The 27,318-nt window shown below is 43.6% G+C and overlaps 1 protein-coding gene across 3 annotated transcripts in view; it reads right to left on the bottom strand.

Moving 5' to 3' along the window:
* Positions 1-27,318, bottom strand: part of PHF10 (PHD finger protein 10) — a 210,379-nt gene that overhangs the window by 104,006 nt on the left and 79,055 nt on the right. For 2 of the 3 annotated variants that reach the window (XM_077283266.1, XM_077283268.1), the window contains exons 6-7: positions 9,295-9,348; positions 9,070-9,210 (exon numbers count right to left, since the gene is read on the bottom strand). In XM_077283266.1, the coding sequence (XP_077139381.1) occupies positions 9,070-9,210; positions 9,295-9,348 (195 nt within the window). The remainder of the gene's footprint in view (positions 1-9,069; positions 9,211-9,294; positions 9,349-27,318) is intronic. The other variant, XM_077283267.1, reaches the window with a different exon arrangement.

Here is a 27,318-nt window from a genome sequence, read left to right as displayed (position 1 = left end):
GCGGTGGCTGTCAGGACCCTGAACATTTTTTTATTACCTTTTGTGCATTACTGCCCTTTTCCAAGATGGCATCTTCAGCCTTCAGTCTGTGCTAGAGTATTCTGCCTTGCATCCAGCTCCTGACTCTGGTTACTCCCTGGCTATATACCTGCTCCTGTGAACCTGTGTGGTGATCCTGCTACTCTGCTCTGAGTTCCTGCTGCATACGCCAGTTTCCAGTAATCCTCCTTCATCTGCTGCTCGTGTTTACTTCCATCTGCATTTGCTGGACATGTAAGCTGTTGCTGCTCTGCAAAAACCTGAGACTTTTACCCAGGCCTCCCTGGTTGAGCTAAGATATTATTTGAACTGCCTTATAAGCATATCTATCTGTGTTTGGACTAAAACAAGGACTTATTCGTGTCAAGTATCCTCAAGAATAATTGTGCTTCATAGACTTTCTGCGTGATTGCATTTTCCTCTGAAGTTTCCTATAGACTGCTAAGATGCGTTTAATATTTACACCAAGTGTTGTGGACTTGAGTTTCTCTCTGCACCTGTTTGAATCACCGTGTGATAATATAGACTTTACCACTTATAAAACTGTGTCCTGTAGTTGTCTTGTTCCATGCAAAGAGTCTCCTGAGTTATCCCTTATAATTATTACAGCGGCCGTCGGTGGAACGTGGATCGGTGAATAAAGCAAGTGCCGGGGCCTGAGAGGTGAGTAAGTCATTTTTTTTTTTTTTTTTTTAAATCGCAGCAACAACATATGGGGTAAATGTCTATATGAAGCATCTTATGGGGCCATGTGCAGCATTATTTGGGGCAAATATCTGTATGGGGCCATGTGCAGCATTATATGGGGCAAATATCTGTATGGGGCCATGTGAAGCATTATATGGGGCAAATATCTGTATGGGGCCATGTGCAGCATTATATGGGGCAAATATCTGTATGGAGCATCTTATGGGGCCATGTGCAGCATTATATGGGGAAAATATATCTATGGAGCATCTTATGGGGCCATAATCAGCATTTGTGGAGCATTATACGGGGCAAATGTGTCTGGAGCATCTTATGGGGCCCATCATAAACTGTATGGAGCATTATATGGGGCTTCTGATTCAATATGGATATTCAAAAACACTTAAACTACTGATATCTCAATTAATTTTACTTTTATTGGTATCTATTTTTATTTTTTAAATTTACCAGTAGCTGCTGCATTTTCCACCCTAGGCTTATACTCGAGTCATTAAGTTTTCCCAGTTTTTTGTGGCAAAATTAGGGGTCTCTGCTTATACTCGGGTCGCCTTATACTCGAGTATATACAGTATATAGTTTGGTTCAGATACCAAAACAGTACCCGAACCCGGACACCAGTCAGATGAATGTTGGGCCCAAACATCCATCATTTGCCACATTGTCATCTGCATGACAGCGCGACAAACAGCTTCTGATCAGCAGTAAAGATTATTATCACTGGTGAGAGAGCTGCGGTTCCCACTCCGTCAGATGACCGTGTGAGCCAGTAGCTGTGACCGGCGGTACTAACATTAATCATGCGCATTTTCTGCGGTGGCTGCAGGCTGTTATTTTTAGGTTGGGGAGGTGAAGAGAGGCAGCAATATCCATGGCCCCTTAACAGTCTTTGAACAACCCCCAGTTGTCTGCTTTAGCTTGGCTGGTTGTCAAAAATGAAAGGAACCCAATGTGGTTTTTAAAATTATTTAAAACAAAAAAAATTCTGGTTTTATTTTGATCGGATAGTTTGGCTTCATTTTTACCATGTGACTTAAAAGAGGGCCTTTGGCCACATCAAGATATAACTTATGAAAACCTGAAAAAAAACAGTTTTTTGTTTCTCATCTTTGCAGACATTATCTTGTAAACTTGAATGCCAATCTCCACGGTAACTTAAGGGGCCTTCACATAAATTCTTCACTGGGAGAGGTTACTTTTTACCCGGCATGACGATACCCAATCATAAGCTCTTAAGTGACTATCACAAATCGCTTTCTCTGAATGATATGGTAAGACCTATGTATAACCAGGTCACACAGATACAACTGATGGAGATTACTGTGCAGTGAGAGCAGAGCTGTGGGTCATTACAAACACACATTTGCATCCATCCCAGGTATTGGGTGAACAGTGCACCAGTAGGTGTACTTGATCCAGAGCGTTGTATGTGTCAAGAGCTTCTCCCACACTAGAGGTCTCATTTCACAGTGCTTTCATACTAATAACAATAAAAAAAGTTTTTGTTTTTTTAACCCCTTTCTGACCTCGGACGGGATAGTACGTCCGAGGTCAGAAGCGCCTCTTTGATGCGGGCTCCGGCGGTGAGCCCGCATCAAAGCCGGGACAGACATGTGCCCGTAATAGGCGCGGGCAGAATCGCGATCTGCCCGCGCCTATTAACTAGTTAAATGCCGCTGTCAAACGCAGACAGCGGCATTTAACCTGCTCTTTCGGCCGGGTGGAAATGAGCGCATCGCCGACCCCCGTCACATGATCGGAGGTCGGCGATGCTTGTACATTGTAACCATAGAGGTCCTTGAAAATTACGTTTTTTTGGTCGCCGCAACATTGCATTAAAATGCAATAACGGGTGATCAAAAGAATGTATCTGCCCCAAAATGGTATCATTAAAAATGCCAGCTCGACACGCAAAAAATAAGCCCTCAACCGACCCCAGATCATGAAAAATGGAGACGCTACGAGTATCGGAAAATGGCACAATTTTTTTTTTTTTTTTTTTTTTTTAAGCAAAGTTTGGAATTCTTTTTCACCACTTAGATAAAAAATAACCTAGTCATGTTAGGTGTCTATGAACTCGTACTGACCTGGAGAATCATAATGGCAGGTCAGTTTTAGCATTTATCACTCAAATGCGTAAAATATAAGATACTTTATTAATATATTCAAATTTAAGAAAAAACAGAAAACAATAATAAATGTATTTAATACTCAAAGACAAGGGGAAAAGGCAAAGTAACCCAAAGCAATCCAACACATAAAAAATATAATTAAACATCCAAAAAGGATGATATATAGGATAAGTGCACTGTGCACACCAGCAGGTGTCGCTGAAGCTCACGTAATAGTATACAGATAACTAAATAAAAGCTGAAAGTGTCCGTGCATATATTGCTACTTTAAATAAATATAAAGTGTCACTGCATGTATGAACCTGGAATAAATAAATAAACAGTCAGGCTCCTAGATAGAGTAAAGTGTCTATGCATGTGCAATTCTAGGAGTCAGGTGAACCGGTTCACCTGACTCCTAGAATTGCACATGCATAGACACTTTACTCTATCTAGGAGCCTGACTGTTTATTTATTTATTCCAGGTTCATACATGCAGTGACACTTTATATTTATTTAAAGTAGCAATATATGCACGGACACTTTCAGCTTTTATTTAGTTATCTGTATACTATTACGTGAGCTTCAGCGACACCTGCTGGTGTGCACAGTGCACTTATCCTATATATCATCCTTTTTGGATGTTTAATTATATTTTTTATGTGTTGGATTGCTTTGGGTTACTTTGCCTTTTCCCCTTGTCTTTGAGTATTAAATACATTTATTATTGTTTTCTGTTTTTTCTTAAATTTGAATATATTAATAAAGTATCTTATATTTTACGCATTTGAGTGGTATCTTCCCTTTTTTTGGATATATGTTATTTTGGTTATATACCACATTTTATTGGTTGGTCTATATATTTGGGTAACAGTTTTAGCATTTAGTGAACCTAGCAAAAAAGCCAAACAAAAAACAAGTGTGAGATTGCACTTTTTTGCAATTTCGCCTCACTTGCTTGCAATTTTTTTCCCGTTTTCTAGTACATGACATGGTAAAAGCAATGATGTCTTTCAAAAGTACATCTCGTCCCGCAAAAAATAAGCCCTCACATGGCCAAATTGAAAAAAATAAAAAAGTTATGGCTTTGGGAAGGAGGGGAGCGAAAAACGAACACGGAAAAACGGAAAATCCCAAGGTCATGAAGGGGTTAAATTACAGACAAAATTGGCATGTGAAATCATAGCAGGTACTAATTTCTCTTTTGCGTGCTGGAAAAGGAGCACCCATTCAAGTCTGTGGGTGCACAAAAATATATGCAGCGACTGTAGCATCTGATTTTTTTTTTTTTGAGGGGGTACACTGAAATTCTTTAAGGTTGTTTTAACATTTGAGGTTGTGCCGCAATTTTCCGCATGAGTCGTGTATTCCTATCTTTAACATTAGGGACACAGGTGTCTGCGATTGGTTGCGTTTTGCCGCGTTTGACGACGCATGCGTCGTTTCATCTGCGGCTTGGTGCGGTAAACGCTACATGTAGTAATTTTAGAGGCGTCAATTTGCCACCTAGAAACGTATGCAGTTGTTAGCAGAAGGAATGCGGCAAAAAAACGCATTACGGTCTATGTGAACGCATGCGCATGAACGCATGTCTAGACACTGATTAGCCACCACCACTTAGAAACTGATAAAGGAGGGAGTGAGCATTGGCAGGTCACTACTCAGCAGACTGGGAACAGGAGAACAAGCTCTGAAGCTGTGAGGAAACTACACTCTGAACAATGTGAGTATCAAACCAATGTCTTGATTTTCTATTTTCTGTCTCTATATGTCCTAATTTCTGTCATTTTTTTTTCTTGCGGCATCAGAATGTCATCTTTTTCTGAGGAGGAGCAACGGCCTGGTCCTGCACAAGGGGAAAATGTCAGTGAAGTGAGTACTCACCTCTTCAGATGGGTAAGTATTCACTGTCACATCTACACGTGACAATTTTATTATTTTGTTTCCTTTTTTTAAAGCAGTTTTTCCACTGCAGCAGAGGCTGAGCAGGAGCAGCGTGGACACGGTCGGATGGCAAGGCGGCAGCGTGTATGTATACCTGACTGACTGTTTATTGTATCCTGACTTTACAATTCTTGGAAGTTCATTTCTTTACTTTCCGCTTTCTTTACCTTTTTTTTTCTTGACTACATTTTTGTCTTGACTTTTAATATTCATGCCAGTTTTCTGTCTGTTTTCTTTCTTTTCCTTATGTTAATGTCTCCAACATTAATGTCTTTATTTTTTAGGTTCCAGAACGGGATGAGGACCTCACTGAAAATGACCTAATAATCTCCCTGGTCCGTGAGCAAGTCCCTTTGTGGGACACCCGGGTTCCGCAGTTTCTCTCATCACACACAGTTGTGTGATCACGGTCAAAAGTGTATTGTCTAACCATTATTTATATTTTTCAACAGTACTCAAAGTCAAAACACGTTAGCGTTCGATGAAGGATCGCTTCAACAAGGACCTTCGTCAAGAGAGCCGGGTTCCTAGTGGATCTGGAGCAAGGATTCGCAAATACAAATATCACCGCATCCTTGCATTTTTGAGACCGGTCCTTGCCCAGAGAACGTAAGTATTTTTTGTGGTATAATGGGTTGTGTTGGATTGCCTAATCTGTATTTTTCTATTTCACAGGAGTTGGCGCTTTACTATTGTAAATGTTTTGTATTAATGTATTTTTTTCTTCTTTTTTTTCACAGCACATGGAGCAGCACTCTTGACCCTGGTTCTGGAGCGATCCTTCATCAAACGCCACAGACCCGTCCCAGCCTTCCAGCAGCGCTGCAGCAAGTGGGCCTGCCACACAGACTGGAGACCAGGAAGCTGATCCATCAGGTGTTCCCCTGTCCCAGTCCTCTGCCTCTTTTTTGGGGGGCTCTTCCCGGCAGCGGCAGAGTGCCTCGGACATGTCACTCATGTCCATGTTTTTGCACTTCAGCTCGGTCTTTCATGATGGACTCAAGGCGATGGGTGACCGACTGGATAGTGCCATAAACCATATGAATACACTTATCCAGGTCACCAAAAGCCTTGACCAAGTGAAAGCCGACCTCCAGAGGCCAGCACATCAATTTTTCAATCAAATAGAGAAGGGCATGTTGGAACACCTTACTCCTGATCTCCAGCTTAGTGTCATGAAGGCCTGCAATGCTGCTTACGTGCAGGCTATGCAGCAGAGTCAGTATTTTCAGTAGACAGTGACGGCATATCCATCGGTGCCAACACTGTCATGCTTGACCTCAATGCCGAGCTCTGCACGGCCACCTCCATTCCAAGCACTGCCGGACACCACTACAGCACCACCACCATGCCGAGTGCTGTTGGACAGCCCACTACAGCCTGTAGTTATAAATCCTTTTATAGTGTGGTTCAAGTCTGGACTGGAATATGGCTTCAGTAGGTTTTCACACATCTGAACGGCCTCATCCCCAACCATAACAAATGGCATCGGTGGGCCTTGAGTGTTGGGGAAGAGGTCGTGGCAGGGGAAAATTAAAATTTTTGCCATACACACGTCAGCCCATATCAGAAATCTTGAAAGTCTGAGTCATTGCCACGGCCAAAAGCTCCAATGTCCACGGCGATGTAGCGACAGTCGGCATCTGCTATTGTCATGAGCACAACAGAAATTTTTTTTTTTTGTAGTTGAAGTTCTACGATCCAGTTCTGGCAGGTTTGATAATGCGTATGTGCTTTCCATCCAGCGCTCCCAAACAGTTGGGGAAATCACACACACCCCAGAATTTTTCTGCAATTTCCATCCATATGTCCTCCGTGTGTAGGGGGATAAATTCATCCCGGAGAACGTTCCACAAAGCCCAGCAGGTGTACTCAACTATTCCAGACAGGGTGGAAATTCCAAGCAGGTACTGAAAGTGGAGGGATGATAAGTTCTCTCCGGTTGCCAGAAATCTGAAATAAAATGAAAAAATTAAATTACAATCAATTTCATTTATGGTGGTGTTTAGCTAAAGACATAAAGGAAAAAACTAATAATACATGGCAGACCAACAATAATTATGCCAGCCATTTGTTTACATTATTATGTACCTTAATGTAACCAGTAGACTTTCCTCTGCAGGAATCGCTCTACGGAGCTGGGTTTCCTGTGTCCGGATGGTTCCTTGGGCACGACCTAATAAATCCCGAAAAGAGTCTTGCGATATCCTGGTATATTCTGGGAATTTGTCCGGGTTGGCATTAAGCTCACCATATAGCGTGTGGTAGGCTCCACGGCTCTCCCGGAGTTCAATAATGGGGTGTCTCCAAAAACGCCTACGCCATGTCCTTCTCTGACCTTCTCCATTTCTTTGTTGCTCCCAAGCAAACGCACGGGCAAGAAACAGCTTGATGCTTAAATCCAGTTGAAATAAAAGCTCTCCATGTGAAGATCCATCATGACACAGGATACAGGAGCAAACTGTGAACATTTCAGCAGTCCAAGGGTCTATATATAGATATCCCATAATACACGCCCTCTGTAGTCCCATTGGCGGTGTCTGGTTATCTAGATTTTTCTCCTGTTAAATTTTCCACCATGCGCACAGAAAACCCAAACGCATGCAAAACGCATAAAAAAAAGCTTGAAAACACCGCATTTTTTTTAACCACGTGTTACCTTATGCGTCTAAAAAAACCTCTGCGTTTGTACGCGCTTGCATGCGGTTTTTCGTGCGTTTGAGGTTGCGGATTAAACGCTGCGGATTGTAACGCAAATGTGAAACTAGCCTAACATAGGAAACTGTAAACGGTGTTGTAAATTATTAATAAATGTTTCTGTAAAAAAAAAAAAAACTGATTGTGCATAGTCTGCAAACTGATGAAAAGTGAGAAAAAAAAAAATATCCAAATTTTCTGGATGAAACTGACTACTTTTTATACCACATGTGAACCCAGCCAAGGTCTCCCAAGAAAAGTCTATATTAATCCTTAATTTGCGCATGCGCTGTCCACCGTGCCTAGAGGACCAGCGAGATGTTTAAGGTCTTCTCTTCTGCGTGCTACCACACAGGTCCTCTGGGTACGGTGGGCTACGCATGCACAGGCTGAGAATTAGTATAGACTTTTAGATGCTACCTGCATGTGCCACCGCCCTTTTGTGGGAGACTCAATGCTTTATGGAGACAAACATTACTGCACAGGACCAATATCTAATATAGAGACAGGTGACTGACAGATCAGGGACCAGTCATTCAAACAGAGGCAGCCGGAGGGGCCAAAACAATAAGAAAAGACTTTGCTCATAGACCCGCCCCGATGCAAAAAGACATGATTACAGAAAAGCTTTAAATACTCATTACTCAAGAACCACAAAACTGATTTCTTCATTTTTATCATTATTACAGCACTACTATGACTGTCTGCAATTTACAAAGCAAAATCCTGCTGACATGTTTTTTTTAAATCTGTATGACCCTCCTGTTTATGACTGGGCAACATCATGCAGGGTAAAAAGTAAACGCCCCCAGTGAAGAATCTATGTTAACGCCCCTTTGGTTATAATGGAAATTAGCAATAAGGTTTGCATGCTAATGTCTCCGCAACACAGTTGAGAAATAAAAAATGTGTTTTATTCAGATCTTCAAGCACTTCAGTATGATGTGGCCAGTGTAGCTTTTAAAAATGGTGGAAGGTCATCTTTAAGGGTATGTGCACACGTTCAGGATTTTGCAGCGCTTTGGACACAGCACATGTCCAAAGTGCTGCCGTCTATTGAACACAGGTGAATCAGCATGTGTTCACTGAACTGTGCGGATTCACTGCGTCCAATAAATTGTATGGGTGAAATTTATCTTGCGGAGGCTTGCGTCTCTACAAGAAAAATAGACACGCTGCCGTCTGGAGAGATGCGCCGCATGTCCGTCTCCACAAGTAAGCCGCGGGCGTCTGTGCACGGGATTTCTTGAAAACCCATCCACTATGCTGTAACAGTTGGACACTGCAGGTTGGATGCTGCACAAGTATGCAGCATTTAACCTGCAGCACATACCCTCAAAGGGAATCTGTCAATAGGATCAACTCTTGCAAGCTGCATATGGGCATGTGCAAGGTCATAAAAAGTTGAAAAAAAGGATACCTTAAAATCTGCAATTTGATGACTTATCTAAATTTTACAAAGTTGTGTGCTTTTTTTGGCTTCGTACAGAGTGAAAAAAGAGTAGATTGCATAGGCCAAGCTATTTATAATTAGTCAAATTTCACATATTTTTAAAATAAAAGCTCATCTCACATGTGTTTGTAGGTCGAAATAAGCTCGTCTCTCCTCCATCCTTTCACGATTTAAGTTGCTGTTAAATTCTGCGGCTTTCTTGGCAGCTTTTTTAATATATTCTGGTACTTTACTCGCTTCTACCTTTTGTGTGTTTTGTTGCTGCAAAATAAAAATTTTATTAACGATCATTTACATCACACAATTTAAGGTAAAAATTAAAATTTACAGTAAAACTTTCATTACTTTCCCTGTTTCATCCTGATCACATACTTCATTCTGAATCTCTTCAGTAGTTATCTGTTATGAAAAAATATTGGTGTAAAAGGTTTGCGCAGTAGTTGTATAATAAACCACTAGAAATGTATAAAAAAAAAAATAAAAAAAAATCAGAGCCTGGCTGTGTGGCTGGGTATGATTTCATCTTAACCCCTTGGTGACCGGGCCACATTTATTAAATCTAACCACTGTCACTTTATGAGGTAATAACTCTGAAACGCTTCAACAGATCCCATTGATTTTCAGATTTTTTTTGTGACACATTATACTTTATGATAATAGTAAATTTATGTCAATATTTTCTGAAGTTTTTTTTTAAACTGCAATTTTCCAACTTTGAATGGTTATCCCTTTAACCCCAAGAATTTTTACAATTCTAACCACTGTCACTTTATGCGGTAGTAACTAACTTTGGAACGCTTCAACGGATCCAGTTATTCTGAGAATGTTTTCTCGTGACATATTGTACTTCATGTTAGTGGTAACATTTTCTTTGATACAACTTGCGTTTATTTGTGAAAAAAAACGGAAATTTAGAGAAAACTTTGAAAGTTTTGCAATTTTCCAACTTTGAATTTTCATGCCCTTAAATCACAGAGATATGTCATACAAAATACTTAAGTAACATTTCCCACATGTCTACTTTACATCAGCACAATATTGGAACCAAATTTTTCTTTGTTAGGAAGTTATAAGGATTAAAAGTTGACCAGCAATTTCTCATTTTTACAGCACCATTTTTGGATTGTTTAAAAAATAAAAAAAATAACATTTAACTCTTTTTCACAAAATTTTTTTACTTCAGATCCAATATTTTTATTTTCCCAAGGGTAACAGGAGAAATTGGACCCCGAAAGATGTTGTGCTATTTGTCCTGAGTACGCTGATACCCCATATGTTGGTTCCCAGCAGGGCTGAACTGCGGTGACCTCTGTGAGATCCCTGCTAGCACCGAGGTCACCGCAGTTCATTTGCCGTCAGGGAACACAGCCTCAGTGACAGGAAGTAACCTCGATGACGTCACCGTCGATCACTGACGCTGCGCTCGCAGAAGCTCAGTCACTAGTGGTTCTCAGCCTGGAACAGCCATTTGCAGCATTTCTCAGTGTTTCACGCAATCAGATTGCCTGAAACACTAATGTCCAGCCTATGCTTGGTGCTATAAGAGCACCGAGCATAAGCTGGAGCTTAGCAACGTCTGGATCACCAGGGCCTGTTCTGAATGGTGCAATCAACAGAGTGCACAGACGCAGTGTAACTTGGCAGTGACCGGCCTGTACTTCCTCATAATAGCTGCGGAATTGTACAGGTGCCACAGAAGCCTGTGATATCACAATAGCTGCTGCTGCCTGTGCTCGTTTTTCTGCTGAAAAGAAGAAGAAAGAAGAGTTCCTGATCCTTGCCTGATCTTTCCTAATCCACCCCAATCTCTGCCCCCCCTCCCTTCTGCAGCAGAGTGCTGATTAGTACTTGATCGCTTGATTTTTGGCAGTTTTTTTCTCTTTTTTGTGCATCCTGCAGCTGCCAAACGTTGATCAGTGACGCAAATCACTAATCAACGTCTGTGCTCGCGGTTTTCCAGTTCTTATTTTTGTCCCTGTCTATTCCACCCCACTCCTTTGCAATGTACGTGCATCCTGCAGCTGCCAATTGTTGATCAGTGACATAAATGACTGGTACGCACTTGTGCTCGCTGTTTTCCACAACTTTTCTTTCGCCACAAACTATTTTTTCCTCTACCCCCTTTGCACTACTCCGTGTGTGAGTCCTTCAGCCGTATCAGACATATACGACCGATAAGCACCAGCGCTCATTTTTGGCAAGAACTTTTTTATCCTGTCTTTTTTTTTTTCTTTTATTCTCTTTTTACATCACATTCGTGAAAAATCATTTTTTGGGGCATGTGTCTCATTGATAAATGGTGTCCTTGCGTATTCCCCTTTTGTAACACATTCGGCACCTTTTTTGCTCCTTACCTTTTTTTTGTCCAGTTTGCGGGACCACCAACTGGAAATGCTAACCTGGTACGATAGAATCACCTTCGGTTCCGGAAGTACTGGGGCCCGCTCCTTCCTTAGGGCCAAATATCGGGACCTTAACCACTACCTCATGGAACTGAAGGTATGACGTACTGGTGTGGCGTGCACATTGTGACAGCAGGAAAGCGTTGAGCATTGCCATTTGTACAATGTGCATGGCCAGCTTTTTGTACCACACCTTGGTCTTTCTCAAAGCACTGTACGGTTGGAGGAGTTGATCAGAGAGATCAACGCCCCCCAATGTTTTTGTTGTACCACACAGTACACAGTCCGGTCTGCAAACTTGTGTAGAGGTACCTCGTACAGTGCTGAGGGCGCTGCCATCACTGTGTAGGGTGGTCAAGAGAAGGACATCCCTCTTGTACTTGACTACCAGCAGGTGATCGCTGCATTGGGCTCTGCTGTCACCCCTTCTGAGCATCTGCCCAAGTGGCGTTTTCGGGAGGCCTCTCTAATTTTTGCGGACAGTACCGCAGGCTGTGGTACCTCGCGCAGAGAAGGATTTGAAGAGTAGGATGCTGGTATATAAGTTATTGGTGTAGAGGTGATAACCTTTATCCAGCAGTTGGTGCACCAAATCCCACACAATTTTCCCACTCACTCCCAGAACAGGAGGGTATTCAGGGGGATCAATCCTGGTGTCCTTTCCTTAATATACCCTAAACCTGTGGTTGTACCGTGAGGTAGTCTCACGCAGCTTATAGAGTTTGATTCCGTACCTGTCCCTTTTGCTGGGCAAGTACTGACGGAATCTGAGCCTTCCCTTAAAATGAACTAAAGTCTCATCCACGCAGATGTCCCTTTGGGGCACGTACACTTTAGCAATCTTTTTGTTGAAGTGTTCGATGACCGGCCAAACTTTGAACAGATGGCCAAAGCTGGGGTCATCTTGTGGGGGACACTGTGCATTATCAGTATATTGCAGAAATTTGTGGATGGCCTCAACGTGTCCGGGCCATGACCATTCGGAACACTGGAGTGTTGTATAAAATATCAACACTCCAATATTGCCGAAGTTCTGGCTTCTTCAAGATCCCCATGTGAAGGACCAAGCCCCAAAATTGCATCATTTCAACTGCGTCTACAAGGGACCAGATAGAAAATGATGAATCGGAGATTTGTTCCAAAAATTGACAAGCATATAAATCAGCTTGGCCCACCATGAGGTTAACAAAATCCTCAGAGAAAAATACTTTGAAAAAGTCTATTTCTGTGAGGCCGGTGGTGTCAAACTTGATTCCTGATTCTGCCACAAAATCAGGAATCAGTGGCTTGTAATTTTCGGGGGGAGAGTTCCATACGGGGTCGCCATGGGGTACGCTGGTTCATCTTAAGGAATGGTGGGCGCTGCCTCATCTTCTGTCCTGGGAGGTCTGTGTTGCGGGTCCACAGGACCTGAAGAGGAAGAGGATGAAGAATCCGAGAAATAAAGAAAATGTGGGATCCTTTTCCCTCGCTATCAGTGTCGGAGGCAAAGAAAGCATATGCCTCCACCATTGAATAGCGCTGTTGAGACGAACGTGACGAGCGTTACATTTTTTTTTTTTTTTTTATGAAATATGGATCTTGTGTCAAGTACTTTATTTTTAACTGTGGATGTGTTGGGGGAGGATGATAGTGCTTAGTGCAAACTTGTTTGAAAACAAAAAGCTAAAAGAAGAAAAGAACCAGGGAGAAAAAATGCCTGTGAAAAGAAAAAAAGTGTAAAAGAGCAGGCACGAGCTCTGATAAGTGAACTGTTTCACTTATCAAAGTTCGGCAGCTGCTGGATGTGCACAGGGAGCAAGGGAGATGGTGAAAAAGAAAAATGGAAAATAGCAGGCACGAACTCTGATAAGTTAACTGTGTCACTTTTCAATGCCCGGCGGTTGCTGGATGTTCGCACGGAGGTGGCGCAAAGAGGAGTTGAGAAAGAGAAACGAGCACGAGTGTTGATAGGTTTACTTTGTCACCAATCAAAGCCGGCGGCTGCTAAATGTGCACACAGAGGCAGCGCAAAGGGGGGTGGATGGGGGTAAAAAGAGGGGGAAAGGGAAGGGGGGATGGGGCACCACAAGTCCCATCACAGCAGGAGATCTAGCTATCTAGGAATTCTCAGCTAGTGTGAGGACCTGCAGTGCATTCACAGACAGATCACACACAGGTTACAGAGCGGTCGTACCGCTGCTGTGACCTGTTATTGGTGGGATCAATGATCACATCGATCCCAACAATCAGAGCTGACCCTGGTGACGCCGGTGTTGCTAGGCACCGGCCTAGGATCGGAGCTCACAGCTTCGATCCTAGGCAGGTCACCAGCTGGGCACAGCATGGTCACACCACGGCTGTGCCCTGTGATTGGCGCGATCGACGATTACATCGATTGCGCTAATCAGCAGCTGCAGGTCATGCTAGGCTTTTCCTAGGCACCGGCATAGGATCGGCAACACAGACCCTAAGCCGGTCCCGGCGAGGCACAGCGCGGTAACGCCGTGTGCACTGCGATTGGCGTGATGTGATTTATCGCACAAATCTCAAAGGTTTTCGCCGATGCCTGTCATTGCTAGGCACCAGCCTAGGATCGAGCACATTGGTACTCAATTCTAGGCTGAAACATCACTGTTTCAGCCAATGTGATTGACTAAAACCAAGAAAGGCTGTGATTGGCTCTTCAAAACTGAACAGCCAATCACAGCTATCGTGAAGGCGGGTTGGCGGGGATTACCCCCAGGATCCGACACATCTTCCCAGAGGTAAGATGGAGCCAGAATTTTAATGCGATCACCGCGACTTCAGACGCAGTGTCGCATTAAAGGACATGACATACTAATCCGTCCAAGGTCAGACAGGCCCAAGTCGCATGGACGGAGTAGTACGTCGGATGGCAGAGAGGGGTTAGAAATAAAAAAAATATATAAAAGTTCAAATCACCTACCTTTCGCCCTATTCAAAACAATAAAAAAAAAAAAAAAAAATCAAAACATACACATATTTGATATCGCCGTATTCAGAATCTCCTGATCTATCAAAATAAAAAAATTAACCTGATCGCTAAACGTTGTATCGAGAAAAAAGTCAAAACGCCCAAATTACTTTTTTTGGTCGCCGCTACATTGCAATAAAATGCAATAAAAGGGTAATCAAAAGAACCTATCTGCACCAAAAATATATCAATAAAAACATGTATGCTACTGCACAGGCGCGGAGCCAGCGACACTTTGGTTAGTTTTGTTTTTTTTAAAAAAAGGTATGTATAAATAAAATGAAAATATGCATAATATCCCCTGTATCATGCTACAGCACATGCACCACCACCTGCCTGATGAATGTTTTTTTTAAAAAAAAACCATATTATATTCAGTACTTAAAACTGAGGGCAGGCCACTGAGGGATCAGTATCAGTAACCTGTTATAAGCCATACAGATGAACATGTAAGGAGAGCACCACAAACACCATCTTCCCCCACAGGCCGCGCCAAAGCACGAGAATATCATTAAGGCTATGTGCACATGTTCAGGAATTTTGGTGTTTTTTCGCTATAAAAATGCGATAAAACCGCAAAAAAACCGCATACATTAAGCATCCTATTTATTGGAATGCAATCCGCATTTTTTGTCCACATGCTGCGTTTTTTTCCCGCGGCGGAATCGCATTCCGGAAAAAAATGCAGCATGTTCATTCTATGTGCAGAATTGCGGGGAATCCGCACAAATAGGAATGCATTGATCTGCTTACTTTCCGCATGTGGCTATGCCCACCATGCAGGAAGTAAGCGGATCATGTGCGGTTGGTACCCAGGGTGGAGGAGAGGAGACTCTCCTCCAGGCCCTGGGTACCATATAACTTTAAAAAAAAAAAAAAAAAAAAAAAAAAAAGAAGAATTAAAATAATAAATCGTGATACTCTCACCATCCGGCATCCCACGCAGCGTTCCCGCTCCTAAATATGCTCCCGTTCCCAATAATGAATTGCGAGAATGACCTGTGATTAAGTGCGGTCTATCGAGACCATACGTCATCTGGGTTCATTGCCGCAAAGCATTACTGGGACCGGAGCATCGCGAGGAGCGGGAACGCTGCAAGGGACGCCGGAAGGTGAGAATATCACGATTTGTTATTTCTATTATTTTTAACATTAGATCTTTTTACTATTGATGCTGCATAGGCAGCATCAATAGTAAAAAGTTGGTCACACTTGTCAAACACTATTGTTTGACAAGTGTGACCAACCCGACAATCAGTTTTCCAAGCGATGCTACAGATCGCTTGGAAAACGCTAGCATTCTGCAAGCTAATTACGCTTGCAAAACGCTAGTGTTTAGCGGGAATTCCGAATGCGTATTTCCCGTGGCAAGGAGTTCCGGAATTTCCGCGGAAATTCTGGACGTGTGCACATAGCCTAACTCAAAACTGCAAATACAGATTAAACAACAACCACAAGACGGATTTCATCAACAATGGTATCATTTTAATCAGTATAATGGTGCCAATCTGACAGTATCTGAAGGTTACTGAGCACAATCCTGCTGACAGGTTCCCTTTAAGGTATTCTATATTTGCAATATTTTTTCCACACGTGCTTAACTCCTGCTCTCCTCCAGCCTGTTTTCACCTTCCTGACCAGACCAAATTCTACAATTCTCACAAGTGTTTTATGTGGTAACAACTCTGGGACACTTCAGTGAATCTCAGACATTTGGAGACTGTTTTATCGCAACACATTGCACTTCATGTTAGTGGTAAATTTAGGCAGAATTCTAGCAAAACTTGTGGTGCATCTTATAAGTCGAATAAACCAAACCAGCTGCGATGGAGCGGGGTCCCAGGGTCACTGTTGGCAAAGGCAAAGTTGTGCAATGCTATGGGCCTCGGAGTGGGAGGAGGGGGTGTTTGTAGGTGCGACACTGCGGGTGTTCGGTGGTGCGAGGGCTCAGCTGATATTTTGCAAAAGTTTGGAGCCCCCAGCATTTCCATGGTTTACACCCGCAGTGTCGCACCTCTGAAAAACCCCTCCTCCCAACCTGAGGCACACAGCATCGCACTACTCTTGCCTCTGCCAGCAGCGACCCTGGGACCCAGCTCCATCGCAGCTGGTAAGGCATATTCAAATCATAAGATGCACCACGATTTTTTGCTAAAATTCTGCATCTAATAATTCAAATAATTCCACCCGCTGCTGTTAGGGAAAAGATTTGGACTCTTCACTGGACCCCACGTCATTAAGGGGTTAAACCAGATAGTTATATCACACAAAGTAATAAATTAAATTTAGCACCTGTTTACTTTACATTAGAATCATTTATTAAACAATATTTCATTACTAGTAAGCTAGAAGTGAACTTTTGAAGTGACTATGAGGAGTATATGACAGAAAATACCCAAAAGTGACACGATTGTAAAAGCTGCACCCCTCAAAGTTCCCAAAACAACTTTCAATAAGTTTACTTACCTTTCAAATGCTTCACATGAATTAAAACATTTTACTTTTCCCCTCAAAAATGTTGATTTAGCCCCAAAATTTGCATAGTTACAAGGGTAACAAAAGCGTATGGACCATACAATTTGTTGCACAATTTCTTCTAGGTCAAATGTTTTGTTTTGTTTTTATATCAAGCGAAAGGAACATTGCATTTAGTTTACATTCCCAGCAGTGTACAGTATATGTGAGACCTGACGTATATTATCAGAAGCCTGTATGTCGCACAAAACTGACCTGATCTCTATGTGATATGTAACCCAAAACCGTGTGGAGGTTTTGAACAAAGATTTCTGCTTAAAGTTTAAGGTCAGTGGTAATTAGGGAGATGGGTCATCAGTTTGTCAGTGAACTATGGTCTGAATTTGGCTTGGGTATGAGGGTATGTGCACACGTTGCAGATTTGCCTGCGGATTTTTCTGCACTAAATCTGCAGCTCTTGGCAGAAAACGCAGGTGCGTTTTTGATGCGGTTTTGTACGCGTTTTTGAAAGCTAAATGAAGATGTATTATTGAACAAAAAAAAAGATTTGTGATGTCATGTCTTGTCCAACCTCCTCTTTTACATTTGTCCAACTCACACTCCATTACACACACAGATAGAAAGAGTTGTATTAGCTCCGGATTGCGCCTGATGGCCTAACGTTTCATCCCTTTTTGCAGGATCTCTCCAAAAAAAACCTGTTCCCGGTCGTCATTGTATTCCTGGAGCCCTGGAGAGCGGTCGCATCAGCTGATGCTGCTGCTCTCCACGGGAGATAGTCGTGGGACACTCGTTTTAATTGGATATCTGCGGATCAGGGAGTATAGTGTTTTTTTATTTTAATATTTTTTTACAGGTCACACTGGCTTCGGGGATCAAAGTGACAAGTGATGGTGAGTATGTACTCTGTTATATGTACTGTATGTCTGTATTGTATGTAATTTATGAATGTACTGTATATGTATCTATTGTATGTAATGTATGAATGTACTTTATGTATGCATTGCATGTTATAACATAACATTACAAACAACATACAACATATATGCTGTATGTTCTGTTATTTGTTGGTATGTTATGTTATATGTTCTGTTATGTTGTATGTTATATGTTGTATGTTCTGTTATGTTATATGTACTGTTATGTAGTATGTACTGTTATATTGTATATTATATGTTGTATGTTCTGCTTTACGGTATATGTTGTATGTTCTGTTATTTGTTGTATGTTATGTTATATATTCTGTTATATGTACTGTTCTGTTGTATGTTGTATGTTATGTTATAACATACAACATATATGTACTGTTATGTTATATGTTGTATGTTCTGTTATGTTATATGTTATATGTTGTATGTTCTGTTATTTGTTGCATGTTATGTTATATGTTCTATGTTCTAGTATAGAAGAATAGGAGACAAAAAAAGCGCAAATAGGGTCTTCTCTCATAATTGATTAGAAGCAATCCTGAGGATAACTGCTCACCTGGTGGTACAAAGTAAAGGCGTGTAGTTTGTCAGCTGCTGCAGATCCACAGGTCGGCGCTGCGACCTCTTAGAGACGTTATAATAGATGAATGTGGATAAAATCCACGCTGCTGTGACAAATAATGGATCCAGATATAGTTGTAAGGTGTTCGGGTGGTTTATTCAACGCGTTTCGAAGCTCATGGCTTCTTCTTCAGGAAGTTTCCACACAAAGATAGTTTCCACATATCTTTGTGTGGAAACTTCCTAAAGAAGAAGCCATGAGCTTCGAAACGCGTTGAATAAACCACCCGAACACCTTACAACTATATCTGGATCCATTATCTGTTATATGTTCTGTTATAGGTTATATGTTGTATGTACTGTTATGTTGTATGTTATATGTTGTATGTTATATGTTTGTGTTTTGTTTTTTGGGGTTTTTTTTACACTCAACACATTAGCCGGATGACGGGACTACTACTGTCCCATCATTGGCTAATGTGTCAATCACTGTCATTGTAACAGGCATAGCCCGATGGGACTTGTAGTCCCATCGGACGATGCCTGCACACACACACACCCACAGACCCCCCGACAGGCCGGCACACCCCCCCGGCAGCCCACAGACCCCCGGCAGGCCCGCACAGACCCCGCCCACACACAGAGTCACCGCCCACACTCTTCCCCCCTCCCTATCTGCAGCGTTTTCACCCGCAGCTAAGGCTACTTTCACACTAGCGCCGGTACGGGGCCGTCGCGCTGCGTCGGCCCGACATACAGACGCATACTGTGCAAGAACCGCACAACGGGGGCAGCGGATGCTGTTTTTCCACGCATCCGCTGCCCCATTGTGAGGTGCAGGGAGGTGGGGGCGGAGTTCCGGCCGCGCATGCGCGGTCGGAAATGGCGGACCATCGGCACAAAAAAAGTTACATGTAACTTTTTTGCTGCCGGAGGTCCGCCACAACACGACGCAACCGTCACACGACGGTTGCGACGTGCGTCAATACGTCGCAATGCGTCGCTAATGTTAGTCTATGGGGAAAAAACGCATCCTGCAGACGACTTTGCAGGATGCGTTTTTTCGCCTAATCGACGCATTGCGACGTATGCAAAAAAAAGCTAGTGTGAAAGTAGCCTAAGTCTGCTTTCACACTAGGGTCGTACGACGCACGTCGCAATGCGTCGTTTTGGAAAAAAAATGCATCCTGCAAAATTGCTTGCAGGATGTGTTTTTTCTCCATAGACTTGCATTAACGACGCATTGCGACGGATTGCCACACGTTGCATTCGTCGTGCGACAGATGCGTCGGACCGTCAGCACAAAAAAAGTTACATGTAACGTTTTTTGGTGCGTCTTGTCCGAATTTTCCGACCGCACATGCGCAGCCGGAACTCTATCCCCGCCTCCTTGGACATCACAATGGGGCAGCGGATGCGTTGAAAAACTGCATCCGCTGCCCCCGTTGTGTTTTTTGGCACAGTATTGCGACGTGCGACGCTAGTGTGAAAGTAGCCTAAACAGCAGATCTTTTTTACATCTGTGGTTTTGCTGCGGAAGTGCCCGACTCAATACAAGTCAATGGGTGCAGAAACGCAGATCCGCACAAAGAATTGCCATGCTGCGTTTTTTCCACAGCATGTGCACTGCGGATTTGGTTTTCCATAGGTTTACATGGTATTGTAAACCGCATGGAAAACTGCTACAGATCCGCAGCGTCAAAAACGCCGCGGAACCGCGGTAAAAACCACAACATGTGAACATGGCCTGATAGTTATTGGGGCCATAAGGGTGTTTGTACCAGGTGTTCATCCATTTCCTAAAGAGTTAAAATAGCTAGTGAGGTGTGAGCCAAGGGCAGTTGCATATTTTTTGTACTGTAGGGCAGGGAACCCACCAGATGTAGTTATTTGTTTCACTTGAGCACAGGGGTAGCTTTTTCTACTTCAGAAGAAGAAACAGGTTGGTTTAGAAGGTTACTGGGACAATCTGTTGCAACAGGATAATTACCCAAAACACAAATCCAGATTATGCAAGGGCTATGTAACCAAGAAATAAATGGATAAAGTGCTGTGCCATATACATAATCTCCGGACGTCAACCAAATTGAAATTGTTTGGAATGACAACAGAGTAAAGGCAAAGCAGCCAACTAGTGCTCAGCACCTCTGGGAACGCAATTCTAGATGACTACCTGACTAAAGGGAACCTATCAGCAGGATTGTGCACAGAAACCTACCCACAGTGTCAGGTCGGCGCAGTTATACTTAGGCCTGAGTCACACACAATGCATAAAAAAAAGTCAGTTTTTCACGGCCGAGTTGTAGAAATGTTCCCCAACAGTGATCCTTATGTCATCCGTGTGCAATGAGAGGATGCAATTTTTTCTCATAAAAGTATGTGTGACATCCATATGGCGAGATTTTCTTGTCAACTTGCAAAGTGGACATATAATGGATCCATTGCCTCAAATATTCATGCAAACATATAGGGTAGCACGGTGGCTCAGTGGTTAGCACTGCAGCCTTGCAGGGCTAAAGTCCTGGGTTCAAATCTCACGAAGGACAACATCTGCAAGGAGTTTGCATGTTCTCCCTGTGTTTGCGTGGGTTGCCTTCGGGTACTCCGGTTTCCTCCCACATTCCAAAGACATACTGATAGGGAATTTCGATTATGAGCCCCAACAGGGATAGTGATGATAATGTCTGTAAAATGCTGTGGAATATGTTAGCGCTATATAAAAATAAAGATTAGATAGATAGATAGATAGATAGATAGATAGATAGATAGATAGATAGATAGATAGATAGATAGATAGTATTGTAGGGGTTTCACTCAGGTGCGACGGCTGACACTTAGGAGGCAGGTTCCAACAAAAGTTCAGAGGTTTATTGCTTCATAAACCATGCTACATACCTCCCCCCTTAGCCTAAAGCCGTGGGGCTTGGCACTTTCCCCCACTAAACAAGGGATTCTTGATAGGGCATCCGCATTACCGTGCAGCTTTCTGGCCCTATGTTGCACATGGAAACTGAAGTCCTGCAAGGCTAAGAACCAACGGGTGACCCTAGCATTTCTACCTTTTGTTTCCCTCATCCATCTACTTTTTCTACGACTGAGTAGTTCTTCTCAGATGAGGACAGCTTTCTACTCAGATAGAGAACAAGATACTCCTTCCCATGTAGCTCTTGGGAAAGGACTACTCCTATCCCAACATCCGAGGCATCTGTCTGAAGAATAAATTCTTTCTTGAAGTCCGGGGCCATCAGAACGGGCTGCTTACATAGAGCCCCTTTCAACTCTTGACTGTCTCTCCGGACCATTTAACCATCACCGATTTTGTCCCCTTTAGCAGATCAGTCAGAGGCGCAGCCACTGTGGCGAAGTTCGGGATAAACCTCCTGTAATATCCCACGATTCCCAGAAAGGTTTTAACTTGCTTTTTGGAGAGTGGTTTCGGCCATGATTGGATTGCCTCCACTTTCCTGATTTGGGGCTTTATTTCTCCACGACCCACTATATAGCCTAGGTATTTAGCTTCTTCCTTACCCAACGCACACTTCTTTGGGTTTATTGTAAACCCCGCCTTTCTTAGAGCATCAAACACCGCTTGGACTTTCTCCAGAAGACTCTCCCAGTCCGGGCTAAAGATGACGATATCATCTAGGTACGCAGCAGCGTAGTCCTTATGGGGTGCGAGGACTCTATCCATAGCCCTCTGGAAGGTCGACGGAGCTACCTGTAGGCCAAACGGCATCCGGACATACTGGAAGCATCCTGTTGTGAACTATATTTCTTGGCTCCCTCTTGTGGTCATTAGCGGTATGGCACTTGGAGTGTCTTTCTCCAGGTTGGCACTCACCTGGTTCGTTTGGCCTGGGTGTGCCTATATTAACTTCCTGGATACTCTGTATTGTGCCTGGATTCGTTGTTATCAGACCTAGTCTGTTTTCTCCTGTCTCCTGATTTTGCATGATAAGCTAAGTCCTGCATTCTTATTTTTGTGTATTTGAATTTCCCTTATTTTGTTCCAGCTTTGTTTAAAATGTGATTCCTGATTTTGCTGGAAGCTCTAGGGGGGCTGTTATTCTCCCCCCACACCATTAGTCGGTGCGGGGGTTCTTGGATATTCAGCGTGGATATTTTGTAGGGTTTTTTGCTGACCGTATAAGTCATCTTCCTATTTTCTGCTATTAGTCAGTGGGCCTCTCTTTGCTAAATCTAGTTCATTCTTACGTTTGTCATTTCTTCTTACCTCACCGTTATTATTTGTTGGGGGCTTGTATTATAACTTTGGGGTCTTTTCTCTTGAGGCAAGAGAGGTCTTATTTTCTCTGAAAGGGTTAGTTAGTTCTCCGGCTGGCGCGAGACATCTAGAACCAACGTAGGTACGTTCCCCGGCTGCTATTAGTTGTGGGCTAGGATCAGGTATACGGTCAGCCTAGTTACCACTTCACTATGAGCTGTTTTTTTGTGTTTGCAGACTTAGCTGGTACTCCTGAGATCCTCTGCCATTAGGATCATAACAGTAATCCAGGCCTTAAAGTGCATTGCTGAAGCGGGATTATAAGAAAAGAAGTCTGAGTTGTTGTTTTTTTTCTTCCTCCCCTTTATCTCTGAGTGGCTTGAAGCTCTGCTGCAGACATGAATGTTCAGACTCTGATTACTAGTGTGGATCAGCTTGCTGCACGTGTGCAGGGCATTCAGGATTTTGTTATTAGCAGTCCTATGTCAGAACCTAAGATACCTATTCCTGAGCTGTTCTCTGGAGATCGATTTAAATTTGGGAATTTTAGGAATAATTGTAAATTGTTTCTATCTTTGAGACCTCGTTCGTCTGGAGACTCAGCCCAACAAGTTAAAATTGTTATCTCCTTCTTGCGTGGCGACCCTCAGGATTGGGCTTTCTCATTGGCGCCAGGAGATCCAGCATTGGCAAATATTGATGCGTTTTTTCTGGCGCTCGGATTGCTTTATGAGGAGCCCAATCTTGAAATACAGGCAGAAAAAGCATTGCTGGCTATCTCACAGGGCCAGGATGAAGCTGAGGTGTACTGCCAAAAATTTCGGAAATGGTCCGTGCTTACTCAATGGAATGAGTGTGCTCTGGCCGCAAATTTCAGAAATGGCCTTTCTGAAGCCATTAAGAATGTGATGGTGGGTTTCCCCATTCCTACAAGTCTGAATGATTCTATGGCTCTGGCCATCCAGGTTGATCGGCGTTTGCGGGAGCGCAAAACTACTAATCCTCTGGCGGTGTTGTCTGAACGGACACCTGACTCAATGCAATGTGATAGAATCCTGACTAGAACCGAACGGCAAAATCATAGGCGTCAGAATGGGTTGTGTTTTTACTGTGGTGATTCTACACATGTTATCTCGGCATGCTCTAAACGGCCATCAAAGGTTGTTAGTCCTGTCGCCATTGGTAATTTGCAGCCTAAGTTCATTTTGTCTGTGACCTTGATTTGCTCATTATCTTCCTACCCTGTTATGGCATTTGTGGATTCAGGTGCTGCCCTGAGTCTTATGGATTTATCGTTTGCCAAGCGCTGTGGTTTTGTCCTAGAGCCTTTAGAAAATCCTATTCCTCTTAGAGGAATTGATGCTACGCCATTGGCGGAGAATAAACCGCAGTATTGGACACAAGTGACCATGTGCATGTCTCCTGAACATCGGGAGGGGATTCGTTTTCTTGTTTTGCATAAAATGCAGGATTTGGTCGTTCTGGGTCTGCCATGGTTACAGACCCATAATCCAGTTTTGGATTGGAAGGCAATGTCCGTGTCAAGTTGGGGTTGTCAGGGAATTCATTGCGATTCCTCATCGGTGTCTATTGCTTCTTCTACTCCTTCTGAAGTCCCTGAGTATTTGTTGGACTATCAGGATGTATTCAGTGAGTCCAGGTCCAGTGCCCTTCCTCCTCATAGGGACTGTGACTGCGCTATAGATTTGATTCCTGGTAGTAAGTTTCCTAAGGGACGACTATTTAATCTGTCTGTACCTGAGCATGCCGCGATGCGTGCTTATATTAAGGAGTCTTTGGAGAAGGGACATATTCGCCCATCCTCTTCCCCTCTTGGTGCGGGATTTTTTTTTGTGGCCAAGAAGGACGGGTCTTTGAGACCGTGTATAGATTATCGGCTTTTGAATAAAATCACTGTCAAATTTCAGTATCCTTTGCCACTATTGTCGGACTTGTTTGCCCGGATTAAGGGTGCCAAGTGGTTCACCAAGATAGATCTTCGCGGTGCGTACAACCTTGTGCGCATTAAGCAGGGAGATGAATGGAAAACTGCGTTCAATACGCCCGAAGGTCATTTTGAGTACTTGGTGATGCCTTTTGGGCTTTCTAATGCCCCCTCAGTGTTTCAGTCCTTTATGCATGACATTTTCCGGAAGTATCTGGATAAATTTATGATTGTTTATCTGGATGATATTCTGGTTTTCTCTGATGATTGGGATTCTCATGTAAAGCAGGTCAGGATGGTGTTTCAGGTTTTGCGTGATAATGCTTTGTTTGTGAAGGGCTCAAAGTGTCTCTTTGGAGTGCAGAAGGTTTCCTTTTTGGGTTTTATTTTTGCCCCTTCTACTGTGGAGATGGACCCAGTGAAGGTCCGAGCTATTCATGATTGGACTCAACCCACTTCCGTTAGGAGTCTTCAGAAGTTCTTGGGTTTTGCTAATTTCTACCGTCGTTTTATTGCTAATTTTTCTAGCGTTGTAAAACCTTTGACGGATATGACCAAGAAAGGTTCTGATGTTGCTAATTGGGCTCCTGCGGCTGTGGAGGTCTTCCGGGAGTTGAAGCGCCGGTTTACTTCGGCGCCTGTTTTGTGCCAGCCTGTTGTCTCACTTCCCTTTCAGGTTGAAGTAGACGCTTCTGAGATCGGTGCAGGGGCTGTTTTGTTGCAGAAAGGCTCTGGTTGCTCTGTGATGAGACCATGTGCTTTTTTTTTCTAGGAAATTTTCGCCTGCTGAGTGGAACTATGATGTTGGTAATCGGGAGTTGTTGGCTATGAAGTGGGCATTTGAGGAGTGGCGTCATTGGCTCGAGGGAGCCAAGCATCGTGTGGTGGTCTTGACTGATCACAAAAATCTGATGTACCTCGAGTCCGCTAAGCGCCTGAATCCTAGACAGGCTCGTTGGTCGTTGTTTTTCTCCCGTTTTGACTTTGTGGTCTCGTACCTGCCTGGTTCAAAGAATGTGAAGGCTGATGCTCTTTCTAGTAGTTTTGTGCCTGACTCTCCTGGAGTCTCAGAGCCAGCGGGTATTCTTAAAGAGGGAGTAATCTTGTCGGCCATTTCTCCTGATTTGCGACGTGTGTTGCAGAGATTTCAGGCTGGTAGACCTGACTCTTGCCCACCTGACAGACTGTTTGTTCCTGATAAATGGACCAGTAGAGTTATTTCCGAGGTTCATTCCTCAGTGTTGGCAGGGCATCCTGGGATTTTTGGTACCAGAGATTTGGTGGCTAGGTCCTTTTGGTGGCCGTCCCTGTCGCGGGATGTGCGATCTTTTGTGCAGTCCTGTGGGATTTGTGCTCGGGCTAAGCCTTGCTGTTCTCGTGCCAGCGGGTTACTTTTGCCCTTGCCCGTCCTGAAGAGGCCTTGGACGCACATTTCCATGGATTTCATTTCAGATCTTCCGGTGTCTCAAGGAATGTCTCATCTGGGTGGTCTGTGATCGTTTTTCCAAGATGGTCCATTTGGTGCCCTTGCCTAAATTGCCTTCCTCTTCCGATTTGGTTCCTTTGTTCTTTCAGAATGTGGTTTGTTTGCACGGCATTCCTGAGAATATCGTGTCTGACAGAGGATCCCAGTTTGTGTCCAGATTCTGGCGATCCTTTTGTGCTAGGATGGGCATCGATTTGTCATTTTCATCTGCCTTTCATCCTCAGACTAATGGCCAAACGGAGCGAACGAATCAGACGCTTGAGGCTTATTTGAGATGTTTTGTTTCTGCAGATCAGGATGATTGGGTGACCTTCTTGCCATTGGCTGAGTTTGCCCTTAATAATCGGGCAAGTTCCGCTACTTTGGTTTCGCCATTTTTCTGCAACTCTGGTTTTCATCCACGGTTTTCCTCGGGTCATGTTGAACCTTCTGACTGTCCTGGGGTGGATTCCGTGGTGGATAGGTTGCAGCGGATTTGGAATCTTGTGGTGGATAACTTGAAGTTGTCACAGGAGAAGGCTCAGCGCTTTGCCAACTGTCTCCGCGGTGTGGGTCCCCGACTTCGTGTTGGGGATTTGTTTTGGTTGTCTTCTCGGTATGTCCCTCTGAAGGTTTCCTCTCCTAAGTTTAAGCCTCGCTTTATTGGTCCTTATAAAATTTTGGAAGTCCTTAATCCGGTGTCGTTTCGTTTGGATCTTCCGGTGTCGTTTGCCATTCACAATGTGTTCCATAGGTCTTTGTTACGGCGGTACGTGGTGCCTATGGTTCCTGCTGTTGAGCCTCCTGCTCCGGTGTTGGTTGAGGGCGAGTTGGAGTATGTGGTGGAGAAGATCTTGGACTCTCGTCTCTCTAGACGGAGGCTTCAGTATCTGGTCAAATGGAAGGGCTATGGTCAGGAGGACAATTCCTGGGTGGTCGCCTCTGATGTTCATGCGGCCGATTTGGTTCGTGCCTTTCACGCTGCTCATCCTGATCGCCCTGGTGGTCTTGGTGAGGGTTCGGTGACCCCTCCTTAAAGGGGGGGTACTGTTGTGAACTATATTTCTTGGCTCCCTCTTGTGGTCATTAGCGGTATGGCACTTGGAGTGTCTTTCTCCAGGTTGGCACTCACCTGGTTCGTTTGGCCTGGGTGTGCCTATATTAACTTCCTGGATACTCTGTATTGTGCCTGGATTCGTTGTTATCAGACCTAGTCTGTTTTCTCCTGTCTCCTGGTCTCCTGATTTTGCATGATAAGCTAAGTCCTGCTTTCTTATTTTTGTGTATTTGAATTTCCCTTATTTTGTTCCAGCTTTGTTTAAAATGTGATTCCTGATTTTGCTGGAAGCTCTAGGGGGGCTGTTATTCTCCCCCCACACCGTTAGTCGGT

The sequence above is a fragment of the Ranitomeya variabilis genome, chromosome 2 (genome assembly GCF_051348905.1).
Source record: "Ranitomeya variabilis isolate aRanVar5 chromosome 2, aRanVar5.hap1, whole genome shotgun sequence".
NCBI lineage: Eukaryota > Metazoa > Chordata > Amphibia > Anura > Dendrobatidae > Ranitomeya > Ranitomeya variabilis.
Note: the sequence above shows the minus strand (reverse complement) of the source record. Positions and strands in the feature narration are given on the sequence as shown.